The sequence below is a fragment of the Gadus morhua genome, chromosome 20 (assembly GCF_902167405.1).
Source record: "Gadus morhua chromosome 20, gadMor3.0, whole genome shotgun sequence".
Taxonomy (NCBI): Eukaryota; Metazoa; Chordata; class Actinopteri; order Gadiformes; family Gadidae; genus Gadus; species Gadus morhua.
The window spans coordinates 18,657,431-18,677,134 of NC_044067.1; the positions used below are offsets into that span (position 1 = coordinate 18,657,431).

Consider the following 19,704-nt stretch of genomic DNA (forward strand, 5'->3'; position numbering starts at 1 on the left):
TGCGCTCTGTTTACAGTGGATGTATCACAATGGCGAGGCGCACACAGCCTTTAGCTGTGTTCTGTAAATATTCTAGAACACACGGGAGTCCTGGAGCTCTATATCTAAATATTATCATATAGCCTACATAGATATCTATATCATATAATATATATTATCACGGCCCAAAGCTGTGTGAGCCGATATTATGAATCTCAAACGACCGCGTTGGGTTCTCAGACGTTCCTGGTTCTTCAACGTCCTCATCAATGTGAATTAGACTGAACCGCGACAAGGAGGAGAAAGGGATCGTTGCCGGGCAGCGCTTAGGCACCTCCGCCTCTGGCGGTGGTCCCTCAGCGGGGCTCAAGCGTGAGACATTCGCCGCCAACAATCCCTTTCTCCTCCATGTCGTGGTTCATGTTCTTGAGGGAGTCAAAGCCAAAGTTCCTTCCCCCCAATTCATTCTCAACCTTGGCTTAGATAACCCCCAATACGAGTCTCGTTGTAGAAATACCAGAGACGAGAGTCCGACGTGTTATGCGCCATAACACCAAAAGCAGAACGGTTATCCAAATAACAAGGAAGTGTACAACACTTGCGTTACAGTCCTGGAGCTCTATATCTAAATAATATCATATAATACATAGAAATCTATATAATTTAATACATATTATCACGGCCAAAAGCTGTGTGCGCCTCCAGACGATATTATGAATCACAAACGACTTTGTCGGGTTCTGCGACGTCTCTGGTTCTTCCACTTTCACATCAACCTGAAGTCGACTGAACCGCGAGCTGCCTGCTGCCGGCTGCCCGCTGCCGGTCGATGGTGCCTCGCGGCAACCGGCGGCATGTCGCAGTTCATGTACTTCAGCCAGTCAAAGTCAAAGTTCCTTACCCCAATTCCTTCTCAACCATGGCTCAGATAACCCCCACAACAGTCTTGTTGTGGAAATACAAGACACGTCAAAGAACCGACAAAAATCACTTGCGTTACAGTGTGTGTATTCACACACACACACACACACACACACACACACACACACACACACACACACACACACACACACACACACACACACACACACACACACACACACACACACACACACACACACACACGGCGCTCGCACGGTCGAGTCTCATTGGCGGGCCAACGTCTCTGGGCGGGCCAGGCAGAGTAAGGGGAGGAGCTGAGATTCTTGGTGACGTCCTAAATACAGACATTCCAAATCAGCGCACTTGAGCCTCCGTTTTTTCAAAGGCGAGCAGAACAGCTAGTGCTCGTTTTACACCAAACGCAAGTTTTAGCCACTGGGGGACCATGGGCAGGCTAGGGGAACTCATATTTATGTTAGAAAACCTCATAAAGTGAGATTTTCATGTCATGGGACCTTTAAGAGTTTGGATAAGCTATATAAAGTTGTTTTCAATTGATAAAAATTATTCTCCTAGTGTTCCTAGAGTGAGAGTGAGCCAGAGAGAGAGTGAGAGTGAGCCAAAGAGACAGCGAGCCAGGGACAGAGTGAGCCAGAGAGTGAGCCAGAGAAAGATTGAGCCAGAGAGAGTGAGAATGAGCCAGAGAGAGAGAAAGCCAGGGAGAGAGAGAGTGAGCCAGCAAGAGAGAGTGAGCAAGAGAGAGATAGAGAGCCAGAGAGAGTGAGCCAGAGAGAGTGAGCCAGAGAGAGAGTGAGCCAGAGAGAGTGAGCCGGAGAGAGTGAGCCAGAGAGAGAGAGGTTGAGCCAGAGAGAGAGAGTGAGCCATTAAGAGAGCAAGGAAGGGAGAGAGTGAGACAGAGAGAGTGAGCCAGAGAGAGGGTGAGCCAGAGAGAGAGTGAGCCAGAGAATGAGTCAGAGAGAGAGTGAGCCAGAGAGAGAGTGAGCAATCGAGAGAGCAAGCAAGGGAGAGAGTGAGCCAGAGAGAGAGAGAGGGAGCACACAAGATTGAAAGCGAGAAGGTTAATTAATTATTCACGTGACTAGCCCCCACCAATAAAAAAAAGAAGGATTTGACTGAGATTGAGTTGGCAGCCAGACACTGGTGAATTATTGCATTGCCTGCTTACCTTCTAAGATTGGACAGTCTCTTATCTGAGTCAACTGGGCTATGTTGTTACCATGGCACTGATAAGCCCTCATCAGGTGTGTTATTATTTAACTTTTATAAACTTTGTTGGTTTTCCATCCATATTTCAGGGGTTGGCCCTTCCATCCCCTGAAATATGATTTGCCCCCTGGTGTCTCCACAATGTCATTGGGCTAGAACACTGTCAATCTGATAACGCCTAACGCCAGTGGAGCAGAGCACTGTCAATCGCTGCTTGAAATATAAATGAACGATCTGACCCCCGATCTGTCAAACAAGTATATTTGCATGCATCCAATGATAAATCTATGCATACAAATATACATATACATAAATAAATATTAAAAAACAAATATGCATATATATATATATATATATATATATATATATATATATATATATATATATATATATATATATATATATATATATATATGTGTATGTTTTTATTTCTGATATAATTGTCTGATTTCCCATGGGTCCCCTGACTGATTCTTGCTGCCCCCCTGGGCCATCTCGCCCCTGTGTACAGGCAGCTGATTACGCTACAATGTTCTTGGTAATGATGCTATCAATGCTGCCCTTTTAGTAGCATGAGTAGTTTATCATTGATAATACGAATACGAATTGAGGGAAATCACACTGAAAATCAGTTGCAATATATATGTTCTGGTCTTCAAGTCCAGATCGAAGACCAGATGTTTGGTCGCTGATCTAGACCCAACACATCCTCGGGCCTGAATTACAGTCCAAGTCCGGCCCTGGCCTAAACCATAATGTCCGTCCCTCCTTTTCTGCATCTGGTGGGCATTCATGGTGTTAAATGCTAAGCATAACGTAAATAAAGTTGTCCTCGAAGAAGACTTCTTGACAGCCACGTGACTTCTGCCTCGGTCCACTCATCAGTGGAGAGTTGTTGATTCGAGAACAGTAGGGTGGGATCATGATATGTTCACGTCGGTGTGGGCATAAGGCTCACATGGTGACATAGTGGCAATAAACGGAAGAGGCTGCAACTACACATCCAATGACTCCCCGTCCCCGTTCGCACCTCGGTTCACCTCGTAATGTTTGCATTTGATAACGTTTAAATTACTTGAACAGAGTCAACCTGGGTCTCACCTGTGGGCCCGGGCTGCCTGCTGCTCCTTGAACCCCACCAAACCGGGGATCGTAAAACCCTGCAGCCGGCTCTCCCTTCTCCCCCTTCACCCCATTGTCTCCGCGCTCTCCCTTCAGCTCGTTCTGCAGACACATCACAGTGTTTAACACGGCCATGAACGCCAAATGTACAATTACGCGTAAAAATCGATTAGGTTTATTAATACGTTTTTTTGATCTATGCGCTTTACAAAGGAACAAAACGATTTTACACATCATCATTGACACAATAAACATGTCAAATAATTTATTCATTCACAATTAGGGATTATGTATATGAAAACAGTGGCGATGAATTACTATTAAATGAATGCAAACATAAAAGGAATATCTATACAGAAATTGTTTGGATTCGTTTAAACTCTCACCTTGAATGCATATAGGTCCAAGTTAGACGATGTGCCTTTAAAAGAAACAGAAATAGATATTAACATGATTAAAATGTGGGAATGTTGTGAGAGACTAGGATTGAGTGGAGTTCGGTAAGACTGGGCTTTACCTGGTAACCCGCGGTCTCCTTGCATCCCTTTCTCTCCTTTAGTCGCTGTGGAAATATAAAGAAATGGTCTATAAATTTCCAATCCTGGTATCTGCATATCCCTCACTAAACCTGTGTTTTACCTATCCTCGGTAAGAAGCACAAAAACTGACATTCTCAACTCTGAACAATAGACACTCTATCCTCTTAAAGTAAAGACAGCCGCCTAAATCCCAAACTCTGATAAAAAAACTTCATGGCTTTCTCACAGATAATTTCTAATCTTTCTTTTCTGTTTCAAAAGTTGACATCATTTCTTAATTTGAATCCTTCTTACTCAGCAACAGAAATGTACCATTAAGTAACTTGATGAACATGTATTATGTTGGTTCTTACGCTATCTAAAAATAAGACACATCAGTGTGTTTGTGTGTTGGAGGTGGGGGGGTTGTGTGTGTGTGTGTGTGTTTGTGTGTGTGTGCGTTTGTGTGTGTGAGTCCATACCTGGGTAGTCCACTGAAGTGTCGTAGCGCTGGTTGAAAAAATGAATAAAAGGGGGTTAAGACCAATCTGCATGTCAAACTCAATCATCCAGTGAATATTTTCTTCTTTTAAAATAGAGGGAGCGTTTCAATAAGGAAAGATTACCAAACTACTTAACATGATGTTAGATGTATACCTAAATTACTAATATACTACTTCAGGGTAAGTATATAGTAATAAAACACAATTGTATATTTGATCAGTTCCATTATTTTTGAAGCTATGTTATGTAGTTGACCTGTGCTCTGTCTGGATCATTTCATGGCCAGGATGACCTTGTTATGCTGCTCATCAGTCAGAGCAGCCTGACAGTTGGGGACTGCCCAGTTTGCCTTGCATAGGTATTTGAAAGTATTCTCTAGTCTAGACTTACATTAAAGCGGTCCAGAGGCGTGGGAAGGCCAGGGGGCCCAGGCGGCCCTGGTGGTCCTGCGGGCCCCTGTTGAACACAAAGACCACTCAGTATAGGAGACATATGTGCAGGATTTGAAAAACTGAATGAATACCAGACTGGGTGTGGGAGTCACAGCCACATGACTGGACATTAAACAATATCAAGATACAAATGTTCAATAAGAATAGGCCATAGCTGCAAAAAAAAGAATATATATATATATATATATATATATATATATATATATATATATATATATATATATATACATACATATACATAAATCTAACTACTATATAAAAGCAGACCTGTCCGACAAGTTACTCGGACAACTTGGTCAGTGCGCATGTGCCAAGCAGTCTGCTATGAGGGGCCGCCTGGGACAGAATTCATACTTGGTCTTACACACACTATTATAATCTCTCACATACACTATTATACTCTCTCACATACACTATTATACTCTCTCACATACACTTATATACTCCCTCACATACACTACTATTCTCTCTCACATACACTACCATTCTCTCTCACATACACTACTATACTCTCTCACATACACGACTATACACTCTCATACTTACATGTAAAAGGAGTTTAATAGTTTGAATGAAACGGAAGTGAGTTTGAATGAAACGGAAGTGAGTTTGAATGAAACGGAAGTGAGTTTGAATGAAACGGAAGTGAGTTTGAATGAAACGGACGTGAGTTTGAATGAAACGGAAGTGAGTTTGATTCCTCGGTTCCTGATGGGGTGGGCCGCCTGTCAATCATAGTGGCACTGGCCCACATTGGTCCCTATGTGGCTCTGCGCCCGCCGCCTATATTATCTAGTGGGCTTGCTGCTTTCAAAGTAAAGCTAGCACCACCAACTCAAGGCGTACAGTACGTCCACACCAGAAGCGAGTTGTTGTACGACCCAACCCTTTTTCAGTTCAGAGATCGAAACGCCATAGTGGTTTGGATACCAAGTGATGATAAGCGGGAGTATTTATACATCTAGAACGTTCGTATTTAAGCGGGAATCATTTTCATTTGCTCTACATGCCACCAATCTAACCAACTAATCGCGTGTAGCATGCTTTAAACAAAACCGAAAAGGTTTTTGAAATCGTCACATAAACAAACTAATCGACAAGACGAGGGATAAATGACAAGGGATATATCTCTTGTCGTTTATCCCTCTATTCCCCACTATTCACGGAGCCTGAGGTGAATAATTGTTAATTAAATAGTCTAGATAGATAGATAGCCTAGTCAAGTCTTTATTAATACCAAACTACACAAATCGTCGGGAATCCATTTAGGTGGTTCGGCCCACACAGGACAGTAGCCTACAAGACCACACAGAACAAGTCTGACTGGACACACACACAATACATCACATTAAAACTAGACACGCGTTGATAGATAGATAGATAGACAGATAGGCCTGGATAGATAGATATGTTCCGTTATTTGCCTTGCGGAGCCAACCAGTCCCGTGCACGTATGCAAATTAGCTATGTGCGCCAATGTCTATTTGTTTTGAGTGCGACGAATGAGTGCAGATCATGATTTGCTGATACAGATCAGTGAAACATATTTTAACTAGCCTACTACAGCACGCAGGGGTTTTTGTTCTCGGTTGTAATTAGCCTACATTTTAGGAGTGTTTTTATATTGGGGGGAATCACTGTCCTACTTGTTGTCGAAGCACTTTATCCAACAAGCTAAACCGTCTCGGCAATATGGCCAAAGTGTATGGGAGTTCACTCTTTGATATGGCTGTCTGTACTAAAAGCATACGGCTCCTTTAAATGCGTCTGCATAATTGAATTGTATGTCATGAGCAACTTGAGCGACCAAAGAGAACAGAAATATTCGCAGCGAAACTTTGTGAGCGACCAAAGCATCTGGTCGCTCCTGGTGTAGACGTACGGTTAAAAAGGAACAATTAAATCAAGCAGCAGAAACAACCGTGGTAAAAAGATGTCAGTGGTATTTCTTCTTATTTACTTTATTTTCCACGGTCACTTTTTGTTTGTGGAGGTAAATGGTAATGAGGAAACCCTTCCGTTTCATTCAAACTCACTTCCGTTTCATTCAAACTCACTTCCGTTTCATTCAAACTCACTTCCGTTTCATTCAAACTCTCTTACACATACTACTATACTCTCTTACATACACTACTATACTCTCTTACACATACTACTATACTCTCTTACATACACTACTATACTCTCTTACACATACTACTCTCTTAAATACACTACTATACCCTCTTACACATACTACTATACCCTCTTACATACACTACTATACTCTCTCACATACACGACTATACACTCTCATACTTACATGTAAAAGGAGTTTAATAGTGTGTGTGTATGAGTATAGTGGTGTATAAGCAAGATTATAATAGTGTGTGTAAGACCAAGTATGAATTCTGTCCCAGGCGGCCCCTCATAGTCTGCAGCTCACACACACACAAAGCACACCCGCATACACGCACGCACATACACACCGTATACACACACACACACACACACACGCAGAAGCGCACAAACACATATGCGCGCACTGAAGCACACCTTTCAAGACAAAGACAGTGCAGTACATCGCATACACATACACCGCACTCACGCACGCACACACATGCACCCCAAGCAGCCTGCAGCTCACGCACACACCGTATGAGCAAACGCACACATGTATACACCGCATACACCCACAACGCACAAACATGTAGGCCTACACACGCACGCACACGGCAAGACAACGGCAAGATCGATCCTGCATCCCGCAATGTCTTGCGATATTGATACGCCCCCTTCCCCCCTGTTTTAACGGCGTCGCCGTCGGTAAGACAATTTCTCACATCGACAAGCAACGCCAGGTGTTCATTTTGTCATATGGTTATAGGTCATACAGGATAAGGCTTATCATAACCCTAAAAGTACACATCATACAATAAATTACAATAAATGAGTCAACAGCTGTCAGCTGAACCTTATAGGGTCCTGTCCTTCCACTACCTGTTTTCACAGTTAAACACAGAAATCAACTACATTTCTCCAACTCACGCTAACCGCATATAAAGCATCAAGTGTGAATCACCCTCAGGGTCGAATCTCCTGATATGCAAATGCAGCAAAAATCGGTGAAAACGGCTAATAAGTAGAAAAGTATTTAGCTTGCTTCATAACGTCAGGAGAAAATGATTATGCTTGCTTCATTACGTAATAGGGGAACCAAAATGTTATACGATGCAACATAATAGGTAAAATGTTATTACATTATGTGCTCAGAATTTTGTTACATTATCGACTGGGGTTTCCACATAATTAGTATACATAGTATCAGCAGTAGAAATGAAATGTAAGCGCAAGATGTGAATGTCAACATTATTCGAGCAGAGGCATTATCAAATGTGTTGGGTTGCAATAGTTTTATGAGACGCCTTTGAGCATTATGATGACATGTCCGGGAACATTGTACGTGTGTTTGTGGCCGTGCGTGTGTGCTGGTGTCCCATGCGTACCGGGTAGCTGTATCCTGTGCCGCCCCCTGCATCTCCCTTCTCTCCCTTGTATCCGTTCACACCCGGTCGGCCCTCCAGAGAGAAAGAAAAGAGAGACCCAGTTGAGAAAAACTTTCTGATTTAAAAGTGAAGCTGTTAATTACATTTAACATGGGACACTGGGTAAGACTCAACAAACATACAAAAATAATGCAAATATTTCCTTTGTCAAATTGTTCTATGGCGATAGATGTGAAATAAGAGATGGATAATACTTACAGGTCTTCCAGGCATCCCCATTTCCCCCTTATATCCAGGAGAGCCGTAAGGACCCTGTGGAAGACCAAAACAACGGGTCAGACTCTGCCATTATGTATTCATGTGATGTTCCCTTCAGGAATTAATCACAGGGCACACTCATTCATTTGACTGGTCTTCAGAGTTACGACTTTACAAACAAAAGGGCCTGTTGTTTATTTTATACAGGCTAAAATGATTGAATTATGTTTGAAAGGGTATGATGTTATTAATATACTTACAGGAGGCCCAACAGGTCCATTAGCTCCGATGGCACCCTGCGAGGTGGTGGAAATATGCGTGAATAAAACGATTTCAACATTTCTAGTTCGACAGTTGATCGAAGTATGAATTACAAAGTCATATTTAAGCTATAATAATACTTATCATCAAAGTCATGCAACAAGATAAAGGCTAACACGAAATGCTAACGCTAGTAAGTAGCATAAACCCACCTTTGGGCCCGCCAGCCCTCCCAGGGTCAGGGGGCTTCCGTCGGGTCCGACCACCAGCCCTGCCTCGCCCTTCTCCCCCTGAGCGGAAGGACATATGGAGAGCAACAGCCTTTAACATCGATGCCCGGTCACTGCTGTAGAATTCGATTAGTTTCATATTGATTACTATTCCCGTTTTTGTAAATGTAAGATATTGTATGAATACAAGCTAGGAAAGTATGGTATTATAGCACAAAGTACAGGAATGGAATAGGGAGAGAATCCCCCCAAAAAGAATACATATATATATATATATATATATACACACACACACGAGTAGTAGCAGCAATGCAAATGCCCAAAACATTTTTTAAGATAAATGTAAACAATGTGGACAGATAAAATAGACTTTATATTGGCTTTAGTGCCTTTATATTGAGACAGCAGACAAGTTGGTGTATCGCCTACTTGTTTAACACACACATTCAAGCTTTATTAAGACACGTTTGATTACCTTCACACCGTAGCCTGGCAGACCTGGGTCACCTCTGTCTCCTTTGGGTCCAATCGGGCCCTTTGTAAGGGAGAAACTCAATTAAAACATGTGAAACATAAACACAACAACCACAGGAACACAAGGGGGGAAGGGAGGAAACTGTACATAATGTACGTTCCACTTCAGAGCGAGCATGGTTAGTCAAGCCGCACGGTCGCCAAATGCCATTTGTTTCTTGTTTCTGTTTTCAGAACTGCTGAGCGGGGCGTTTTTAATCCAGCTGGGCCCGCCACACCCCCCCCCCCCCCCCCCCCCCCCCCGCACCCCACCCTAGCTCCTCCATACAGCTACCTGAAGCTGTGAAGGTGGTGGGGTGACCTATATGCGCTTACCATATCCAGAAAATGTACAGAGCAGGCAAGTAATGGTTGAGCTGTGATCTAAACTCAAATGGCGATGGAGAGATGTGGTAGAGATTTGGTTGAGACGTTGTAGCGGGGGAACAAACATGTCCACCCTTAACTCATGTTGGGTTTTGGTGTTTTGGGGTACTTGAAATACAGTTTGTCTGGTTTTCTGCATTTTGTCAACCCAGGTTGGAGGACAACTGAACATGGACTATCACGTAATAGTCCATGTTCAGGTTGGAGGAAAACTGAACATGGACTATTATGTGATAGAATATCAATATATTATTACAATATAACGTAAACGTGGTTATGATAACATGTTGTACAAAGATGTCTGACTTACAGGGAATCCAGCTTGGCCAGGTGAACCATGGGGACCCTGTCGAGAATAGAGTAAAGAGGACAAAGCATTAAAGTAATAAATCAAGGTTCCAACAATTGCATAATAAGGGCATTTTCATGTTGACATTTACACATGTTTGTTTTGTAGCATTCCGATTTTTTATAAATATCCTTGATAATACATCTGGTACCTCTGTACATATTTATTACATGATGCATTACAGCTACGTGAGATACATAGGTGGAACCTGTGCAGGTAACAGAGTTTACTCTTACTCTTACCAAATGGGCGTTTCTAAAGTACTTTCCAACAAAAAAAAAAGGCCTGCCTTCTATGACAATTTCCATTCCGTGTTGACAGAAGGTATGTCATTGACATTAATAACACATTAGAATGGAAAGAGATGTTCTGCTACCATATACTTGTAAAAATAATTTCATCCAACAGTGTCAGAGAGCCTTAAATCAATCAACTGCTAGTAAAGGTTGCTTCTAAATATGTGTTCTTGTATCACATCAAATTACGTTATTGGCAACGTTGAATCATGCTCACACAACGTCTAAATGGAAATAGAAAATAAAGGTATTTGTCAAGCTGAGTACCTAGTATTACCTATCAAAACTGTGATTCTATCATTCCTATACGTTTTAAACAGTCCACATTAGCAAATTCAGTCTTACAAAAATGTAAAATATAACTTTTTCATATATCTAGAGAGGCTGAATATGACCATGAGTGAATAAATAATCCATTGGGTTGTGCTTTGCATCACCCCTTTTGTTAAAAAATACGAAGGCATAAGCATGAATAATGAGGAGAGTGTTTAGCATAAGACTGTATTAACATGATCCCCCTGAGGTGGTGTCTTCCATTAACACACTGTGGACATGGCCGCCTGCCCCCCGTGGAGAAGGTAGATAGAGATCTCCCCCCCCACATCTAAAGGTTGGATTATACTTTGACGGATTTTAGCCTAAGGTACTCAGTGGGTCTCCACATGTCTCTTGCTAAAAGTCACACATTTAGTGCCATCTGGTGATCTGAGTGAAGATGATGTTTAACAAACTAACATGCAATGGTTAATCAATGCCAAACCCTTCAACTTGTCCCTCATGGGAGCAGGAACGACCAGTCTTTCAACCTGACAGACTTAAGCAGTTTTAAGCAGCACACGTAACCCATGGCAGTGATTTCACAGTTGACACAGACACCTCGGGTGGTTACTCGAAGCAGAAGAATAACTTAGCACTATCGTGGGGTATCGTACGATCTGTGTTTCATGTGTGATAGAGTTAGCCCTCACCTGAGGCCCGCCGATGCCGGTCGTGCCGTCCTGCTGTGAAAGGAAAAACATGCGTGTTACTAACATGATTACAGAGGTTTGAAGTGTCTATTCACTTTATTGTACAGTTTAAATTGCTTCTCAACCCTTCCAATATATAGATGAATATATATAGACATAAATATGAATATAATATTATCGATGTGTTGTAGAATGTGATTCTCAAGAGGGCAACTCTAAATCAACTCTGGCTTTCCCCTCTAAAGTCTGTCATTAACTGCTGACTGTGGCTGTCAATCTTCAGTCCCAATGCTTACGAAGGCAGTTGTTTTTCTTCTCTCAAAATAATCAAACATAGAGAAATAAATCCCTACCGATACATTTTTTGAGCAAAAATGTCACTTGTCATCATACAAACTGCCAGTCCAAAAAAAGCAGTTTTGTCCATTGAATAGGAGAGTGAGCACGAGGTTGCTAAGTTGCTAAGTTAGCAAATATAACTAACACCGCTATTCCCTAACCTGAAACCCTAATATAGTTCACAAAGCAAATACAGCTTACCGCGCTCACACAGCTGATAATGGCTAACTCAGCTTAAACCACTAGCACAGCTGGAAAAAGAGGGGTTATTTATCGGACGGCATGTCGGGAACTAACGTTTCCAGACGATTGGTAGATGATCTGTCCGGGTGTTCCAGGTGGGCCAGGAGGTCCGGGGAGTCCAGTGCCATCTCTGCCCGGTTGACCCTGAGAGGAGAACGCCACAGTCAACACGACGCACCTCATAGACACTCATAGACACACATTCTTATGATGCAACAAGAAGAAAGAAAGAAAGAAAGAAACAGTAATAGACAAAAAGATGGAAAGAAACTGACCACTTCTCCTTTTTCGCCGAAGGCACCCTTTGGTCCCTATATATTATACCAACAAACAACACAAAAGGAGCATTATTGAGTTAAGTACTATGCTATGTCAGATAATAATTCTTAGTAAGACCAACAGATGATAGTGATTTTTCACCTGAGGGCCGGGGAAACCGTCCAGTCCTGGCTTCCCATCTCGTCCCTGAGCTCCTTCACTGCCCTTCTGCCCATGTATGCCCGGGAGACCAGCCTGACCCTGCACACATCAAGCATTTAGGTCACTTAGACATGATGTTCCTGTTACATTTAAGTCACTTCAACATGATGTTACTGGTACATTTATGTTGCCTCACCATGATGTTACTAGTACATTAAAGTCACTTCAAACACAATACAGTAGTAGGCAATTAAGTCGAAATTTCAGTTCACTATTCGGGAGTATTGGAACAATTGCTGCGGTTATCTAAGATAAGTTCTTGAAGCGAACCATAACATTGTCCCCAAGGTTGAAATCAACTTGAAACCAACGAAAAACTCAATAAATCACTTTAAATATAAAGAGAAGGACTATAGAAAGTTTAACGTGATCTATTTAATACTTACAGGTAAACCAGGTACACCAGCCTGACCCTGTGAACAAGACACCTTGGTTATAGGCAAGCTCAAAATTTTCAAGGGCATAAAAAGACGCAAAGTATAATTTATATCCGGTCATTCATATCCTGGCAACAACCACATATCATAAGGTCTATTTCTATCATAACAATAGAGACTCTGCATTCTCGCTACATGACTGCCACAATTTGCAACAGAGGACTATATTTTTCAACCTGATGAATTGTTGACACCCCTGTTTTTCTGTGGAAATCACAGCACTTTTGTGTGGAACTGCTGAATGGCCACATATAAGTTGGGCTTTAGGCAAGTCTGCTTCCGAATCCCTGTTGTGAATTAGCTATTGGCTTAGTGCATTATACCCTGCATGAAATATCTGTCAAATGTAATCCAAGGCGGGCGTATAAATATAATATATGACATATGTATGAGCTACAAGGGGACACACTTCATGTCTTTTTGCGCACAGGAATTAAAAAAACAAATTAATTTGGTGTGGAGACCGACAGACTCTGGCAGTGAAGTACAATGGATGTTCCTTACAAAGTGTTAATCGTTCAGAACTCATTTATTGACATGAAGAACACTAACCTGTCTTCCTTCAGGTCCGCTAACGCCAGGAAGTCCATTGGACATGATTCCACCGGAACCCTCCATGTCATCCTATGAATGGGTGAAACGATATGTCAATAAAAAAAACCAATAAACACATATATGTATACATATTGTAAAACCTCTTACTGTTTAACTAATTTGTCCCAAACAAACATCTCTCATGGTATAATGAATAGGGATATAAAATATTATTTGTAGAATTTGATTAGTTATATTATTGAATCATATGATATGATTATTGAATCATGTCTTATTATTATTCTTTCCTATTATATTATTCTTCCAATGGAAACATAACTTTATCCTTCACTTCCATCGCAGGTTCTGACTATGTTTGGGCGACTGCATGGTTCGACCAGCCAATGGAAGACGCAACATAGATATCACAAGATAAGAACTCACAAATCCAACTCGACCAGTACCAACACCACCGGGGGGCCCTGGGGGCCCGGGCTGTCCGACCGGTCCCATTGGCCCAGGCAGGCCGGCAAATCCCCCTTCCCCTGGTTGGCCCGGCAACCCCGGCTGTCCTACAGCACCCTGTGGTGGAGGAGGAAGGGTCAGTTTAAGTGGACCACAGGCACGGCCATCTTCAGAGGGAGGGTTTGAGCCAAGCAACGTGGTGTAGGGCAAGGTTTTCTCTTGGCAAAAGAATCACAACAGAATGTTTTTCTCACACATTTTTAATCCTTGTTAAAACCAATAATCCCATAGTTCCCTTTATATGTCTTATTTGCACATTGACGTTTAATGTGGAACAACCCTGATTGATTCAACAAAACAAACCCAGGTAGAAGGATTGAAGAGAAGCATGGCCTCCATTGATTGTTAACTGACACACTTCACAAGCGTGAACAAATTAACAAATAGACACACACAAACACACACACACATGCAAATTATTCATATTCTATATTAGGGTTGTCGGGAGCGACAGCATGTGGTTTAACATTGAGCTAAAGAGCACTAATCCAGCCGGATGGATGCATGATGAAGGAGAGTTACCCGCAGGTGGGCAAGCTTAAAGAGGGAAACAGAAGACGAAGAGTGAGGAAGATGATTGCAGAGAAAGGAGAAGAAAGAGTCTGGCTGGAGGAATAAAGGGAGAAGGTATATAGGCTTTAGATCAGTGCAGGTCCTTCATTAGTCCCTCACTAATGCAAGATGAGATAAGGTTCACATCTTCAGACTACTTTAAAGGGAAAAAAGATTTGGAGGGATATAGGAATGAAATGGATCTTTTGATGATAGCCGAGCTTCATAAAATAGGCTATTACTTTTGAAAGTGAAGTTTGCAGTGAGACTGAAGCCATATGGGAAGTTCTTGATTTCAATGGGAACAAAACATGGAGGTGAAACATTACCTTCTCTCCGATTGCTCCTGGAAGACCCAACTCGCCGGCTTCGCCCTGTAGCATAAGAGGGACGATAAAAGAAAGAAATATTCAGCTAATATTGGAATTTTATTTTAGATCTCACCAAGTCATTTCATAATAATACGATTGTACTTCCCACTGATTACACAAAACAAGTTCAGTTTGGCACATCAACCACATAGTTAGGATAAGAGGCACTTCGCATAACTGTACCTTAGCTCCCGTCGAACCGGGAAGTCCTGCCACGCCATCGGTCCCCGGAAGTCCAGGTAGACCCTGTGGGTCCAAGGTCAAAAGATTTGCTCAAAACAATTACTTTGAATCTTGGTGATTGGATCTCGCCAATAAGAGTAGTAGTGGTTTTAGTGGTTTAAGTAGAGGTCACATACGGATTGACCGGCTGCTCCGTCCTTTCCTGGGGGTCCAAAGGCCCCGGAGCTTGTGGCTGTTCCCACGCCAACAGCGGTAGATGGCCCTGGAGGTCCAGGGAGCCCTGGGGGGCCAGGTAGTCCAGGCATTCCCTGATATGAAGGAAAAAGAGGATCAAGAAATTTAGTTGGGTTCGTGCATTTGTAGGCCTTTAGATTTGCCCTTAAAATAACCCCTTTCACTCACCCGAATAGATTCCAGGTCTGTAAAACCTGAGCCTTCCATGTCCACAAAGGTCTGAGAGATACACAGAAAAAATGTATGTCAGAAAACACAAGCAAATACAGGGTATGGAGACTGACTTCAGCACAATTCTATTCTGGGAGGGGAAAGCAGATGCTTTTATCCAAAGGGACCTACAGTGCAGTCCGACACATATCATTATGAGCTGGTCGGGGTTAGGGCATTTGGATCACCTTTTTGCACATAAAGGCTCCAGACACTAGGGATGAAACACAGAACCTCTCAACTGGGAGTTGAACACAGACACTAGGGATGGAACACAGAACCTCTCAACTGGGAGTTGAACACACCAGCCACTGTATTAACCTTCCCCACTCGGTGAGGGTTAAGTGGGCTAGTACTGTACGTACGCCTGTTTCCGGGGTCCAAACAAATTGTTACGGTCTAAAGAGGGTGAAGTGCTGGACTTACTGATCTGGATCCTGTTGCTGGTGGGCCAGGGGGTCCAGGGGGTCCCCTTGGACCAGGTACAGCCTCTCCGCGGTCTCCCTTTGTAGAATAGTACACATCATGTTCACACACATTCTTGATAAACACACACTTTTAAATATCCTGTATTGAAGAGTCTACGAGAGGCTGTTGATCGTATCGATGGGCCAGGATCTCCCGGTCAGAAACCCCCGTGCTGAAAGCAACTGAATTGTATATTCTTTTTCTTCACCCTTTGTCATTCTTTATGCAAGGACTTCTCAAACGTTGTTGAATAGGGAGTGCCTTTGGCCCTCTAGTGGTCATGCATCTATGATTGCCCCTTTAACAATTAATTATACAACTTTACAATATATATTTTTTAATGTTAATTGAAGACTCATTTGAATAATGAATCAATGATAAACACATGATTCATTGATGATATTCATATTTAAATTATTCTAAAGTCTACAGTCTAAGTTCTGATTGGTATATCATACCATACCTTTTCTCCTTTAACTCCAGCATCACCAGGGGTTCCTGGAAATCCTGAAGGTCCAACAGGGCCCTAGAATAAAATAACAAGTTTAAAATATCTCGTACAAATAAAGCCCCATAATATACAGCAGACAAAATAAAACACTCACTGCCTTGCCGTCTTCACCAGGGTCACCCTATTGGAAACAAATAAAATGAATTGTTTAAAAATATAGAAAAATATAAATATATGCTATGTTTGACTATATTGCAATGCTAGTTTGGTTGCTTGAGGAATTGTATCCCGTTTCATGATGGCCACTTGCAAACAATTGAAAAAACAGTGTTGTTTCATATTGTTGGCAAATCTGTCTAAAATTTTTTAGCTTAACACAAAAGATCGGACTGGATCAATAGATAGGTCTGACTTATCCTTTAATTTCTCATCACACCAAATAGGATCTAGTTTTCATCCAGGCCGTGTATAAGTAAGGGATAATGTATAGAATGCTGGTCATTATCGGGAAAATAAGCCCTGACATGGCGAAGAGGCTTCATTTAGATAACGACCGGCGACGTGGTTCATTTCCTATATCTGTTGTTTTGCTCACCGGTTCTCCATCGGTTCCTGCAGGTCCCTCGGCCCCTGGTGGACCAGCGGGCCCCGGGGGGCCAGCCACCCGCTCCACCACGGAGCCGGGGGTGCGCTCCAGAAGCCCGGCCGAGGGGCCCGCGGCGCCAGTTGGGCCGGGTGGCCCAGGGGACCCGCTGTCGCCCTTCTTCCCAGGGTAGCCGAACCCGGCACTGCCCTGGAGGAGAGGCAGAGAAGAGAGGCAGAGCACATCTTTTAATGCTTGAAATAAAATACATTGTAACATGTTAATTATTCACATTACTGTTAATGGTGTTTTAAGAAAATAGGACTGAAAGTAATATTAAGCATACAATGTATTGTCCTTTGAGCATTCCCCCAAAAATATAAACTTGATTAAATGGCATCCATTTTGGCAAGACTTTCTCAATTATTATTTAAAAGAAGGGGGGAAATGTATGTTATTAACATGTATTTGTGAATCACCTGTGAATTGGCGGTTCAAACAAATGAAACAAAAACTAATTAGATGAGGATTTAAAGTTTGAATGTGTGTTGTTAGTCTGCCATAGGATCATGTACTGCATAAACACACATTGCTTATGAAGCTAATAAAAAACATGTTTCAAGAAAAAAACCACAGCAATATGAATTCATGAATAATTAAAATACAGAGACATATTTTCCTTACCTTGAGTCCTTTTTCTCCTGGTTCTCCCTGGAAAAGAAGCGTGTCAAAAAGATCAATAAACCTTTTTGTTGAACTGAATAAGTTGGTATTAACCGTGGCTGAAATGAACAAGAAACGATGAAACAGGCCATTTGCTTTATGGTGGTGCCACTTTGAGCAGCTGAAGAAATGAATTTATAATATATCTCTGGCAGATATTATATGGATGGTGAACATTAGAACTAAACCTGGGCTGTTCTGTTACACACTATTGAATGCTCCATAGTTGCAACAGTAGATAGAACATTAATACGTGCCTTATATGAAAATGAAGGATTGCCTCAAGAAAGTAGTACTTATAAATCTTTGCATGTATTCCTGTAGCCCAAAAGATTGATACAGTAATTCTAAGCAGCCGTGCTTTTGACACTACTTGAGTACACTGCCCTCTGGTGGGGAAATCCCCCAAATGTTCAAATTTGCTATTGCAACACTCGGAGGTTGCACCTTCTCTCGACCTACAATCGATCTAAATATTCTTCTTTCTCAGCCAGAACTTCCAAACATATGGTTAATCTCTCATACATCTCTGTGTTGACTTAAAGGACCTTACCGGTCTAAATTAGAATCATTACAGCTAAAACTAAACTTTCCATTACCATAAAAAATGATAATTAAACATCCTATCTTGTGTAAATGTCACCACCAATGACAACAGCTCTAAATCACCCCTCTGTTTGGGCACTGAACCCTTTGACCTCTAGGGCCATCATCACATGTAACATCAAGTCTGAGGAAAGGGGATCCAGACCTTCTCTCCCCGCACTCCTCCTCGCGAGCTGGTCGAGCCGGATCCCTGCTCCCCCTGGGGCCCAATGGGACCCCTGTCGCCCTTCTCTCCCCTTTCCCCTTGGTCACCTTTCCCCCCCCTGCCGCCTGCGGAGCCTGGCAAGCAGACACACAAAAGAATAAGAAGAAGAAGAAGAAGAAGAAGAAGAAGAAGAAGAAGAAGAAGAAGAAGAAGAAGAAGAAGAAGAAGGGAGGCTTTATTAAGAGATTCCATTCAATTGATGGACGACCACCGTCATGAATACCGCAGAACAACACAGGGGCCGGTTCCCCGACCCCCACCCCCCTGAGGAATAAGGAAATGGCCCTTTATGTTTTTGTTGTTATTTGCCGGAGAGAGAGATGGAGAGAAGACCCAGAGTGTGGCGGTGGAAATTTATCGTCAGGAGAAGATTTGGAGGTCAAAGCTATTATTACATCCCGGCTCGCACACCAGCATGCACCGGGCTGCACAAACAAAGCTTCCCCGCGTGTTTGCCCGTTTCTCCACAGAAAAAAACTCAGAAACACAAGCTGGCGTTAGAGCAGAGCTTAAGAGGAACACAAGCCCTTTAATTCACATCCTACGCAGATGTCAATTATCTCAAGATCCAATCCTGTTTACCCGACCTGCAAAATTAAATTTGCACCTGGAAGTACTTTGGTTTAAGAACCCCCTTCCCTTCCCAACTGTAATGTGTTACAAACTATCTATTTTGTATTTTAGTTCAGCGGTCTGAAGTATTATTTTCCGGTAAATGTAAACAATATTGTTTTTGCAATGTTATTTATATTTGATCAAATGTGCTAAATCGATATTCACCACAGACTTCTTATAAGAGAAGGATTAACCTTCAACATTCTCTCTCATCCCCATCTGCTGTTGAATCCAAATGAGGCAGAGCGCAGAATAAGAGTGCATATTGGGATTCGCCCGGAGAGCATGAAACCCGGAAGGGGGAGAATAGACAAGCAGAGCATAGGGATGCAGCCCTGGTTGTCTTTATCTGGACATGGTCTCTTCGTCACCCACCTGCGGTTCCAGGGAGCCCAGCGCTGGAGGCAGCCTCCACCAGGTGGGAGTCACTGGCTACACACAGCAGCACATGGTGGATTTATAGTTTTGAATATAAATGTACATATGTCAAGCATTGTGATGTTATTATTCTATT

The 19,704-nt window shown here is 42.4% G+C and overlaps 1 protein-coding gene across 4 annotated transcripts in view; it reads right to left on the reverse strand.

Moving 5' to 3' along the window:
- The window catches only part of col18a1a (collagen type XVIII alpha 1 chain a), an 81,545-nt gene that overhangs the window by 8,382 nt on the left and 53,459 nt on the right, over positions 1–19,704 (reverse strand). For 3 of the 4 annotated variants that reach the window (XM_030343449.1, XM_030343447.1, XM_030343446.1), the window contains 29 exons: positions 19,566–19,622; positions 18,516–18,649; positions 17,726–17,752; positions 17,054–17,251; positions 16,613–16,639; positions 16,471–16,533; positions 15,966–16,043; positions 15,498–15,548; positions 15,272–15,403; positions 15,096–15,158; positions 14,871–14,915; positions 13,909–14,046; positions 13,483–13,554; positions 12,880–12,906; positions 12,434–12,532; positions 12,289–12,324; positions 12,068–12,157; positions 11,432–11,464; positions 10,129–10,164; positions 9,394–9,453; positions 8,901–8,978; positions 8,688–8,723; positions 8,428–8,481; positions 8,170–8,241; positions 4,623–4,688; positions 4,211–4,238; positions 3,728–3,772; positions 3,597–3,631; positions 3,190–3,312 (listed from right to left, as the gene is read on the reverse strand). In XM_030343449.1, the coding sequence (XP_030199309.1) occupies positions 3,190–3,312; positions 3,597–3,631; positions 3,728–3,772; positions 4,211–4,238; positions 4,623–4,688; positions 8,170–8,241; positions 8,428–8,481; positions 8,688–8,723; positions 8,901–8,978; positions 9,394–9,453; positions 10,129–10,164; positions 11,432–11,464; positions 12,068–12,157; positions 12,289–12,324; positions 12,434–12,532; positions 12,880–12,906; positions 13,483–13,554; positions 13,909–14,046; positions 14,871–14,915; positions 15,096–15,158; positions 15,272–15,403; positions 15,498–15,548; positions 15,966–16,043; positions 16,471–16,533; positions 16,613–16,639; positions 17,054–17,251; positions 17,726–17,752; positions 18,516–18,649; positions 19,566–19,622 (2,003 nt within the window). The remainder of the gene's footprint in view (positions 1–3,189; positions 3,313–3,596; positions 3,632–3,727; positions 3,773–4,210; positions 4,239–4,622; positions 4,689–8,169; positions 8,242–8,427; positions 8,482–8,687; positions 8,724–8,900; positions 8,979–9,393; positions 9,454–10,128; positions 10,165–11,431; positions 11,465–12,067; positions 12,158–12,288; positions 12,325–12,433; positions 12,533–12,879; positions 12,907–13,482; positions 13,555–13,908; positions 14,047–14,870; positions 14,916–15,095; positions 15,159–15,271; positions 15,404–15,497; positions 15,549–15,965; positions 16,044–16,470; positions 16,534–16,612; positions 16,640–17,053; positions 17,252–17,725; positions 17,753–18,515; positions 18,650–19,565; positions 19,623–19,704) is intronic. The other variant, XM_030343448.1, reaches the window with a different exon arrangement.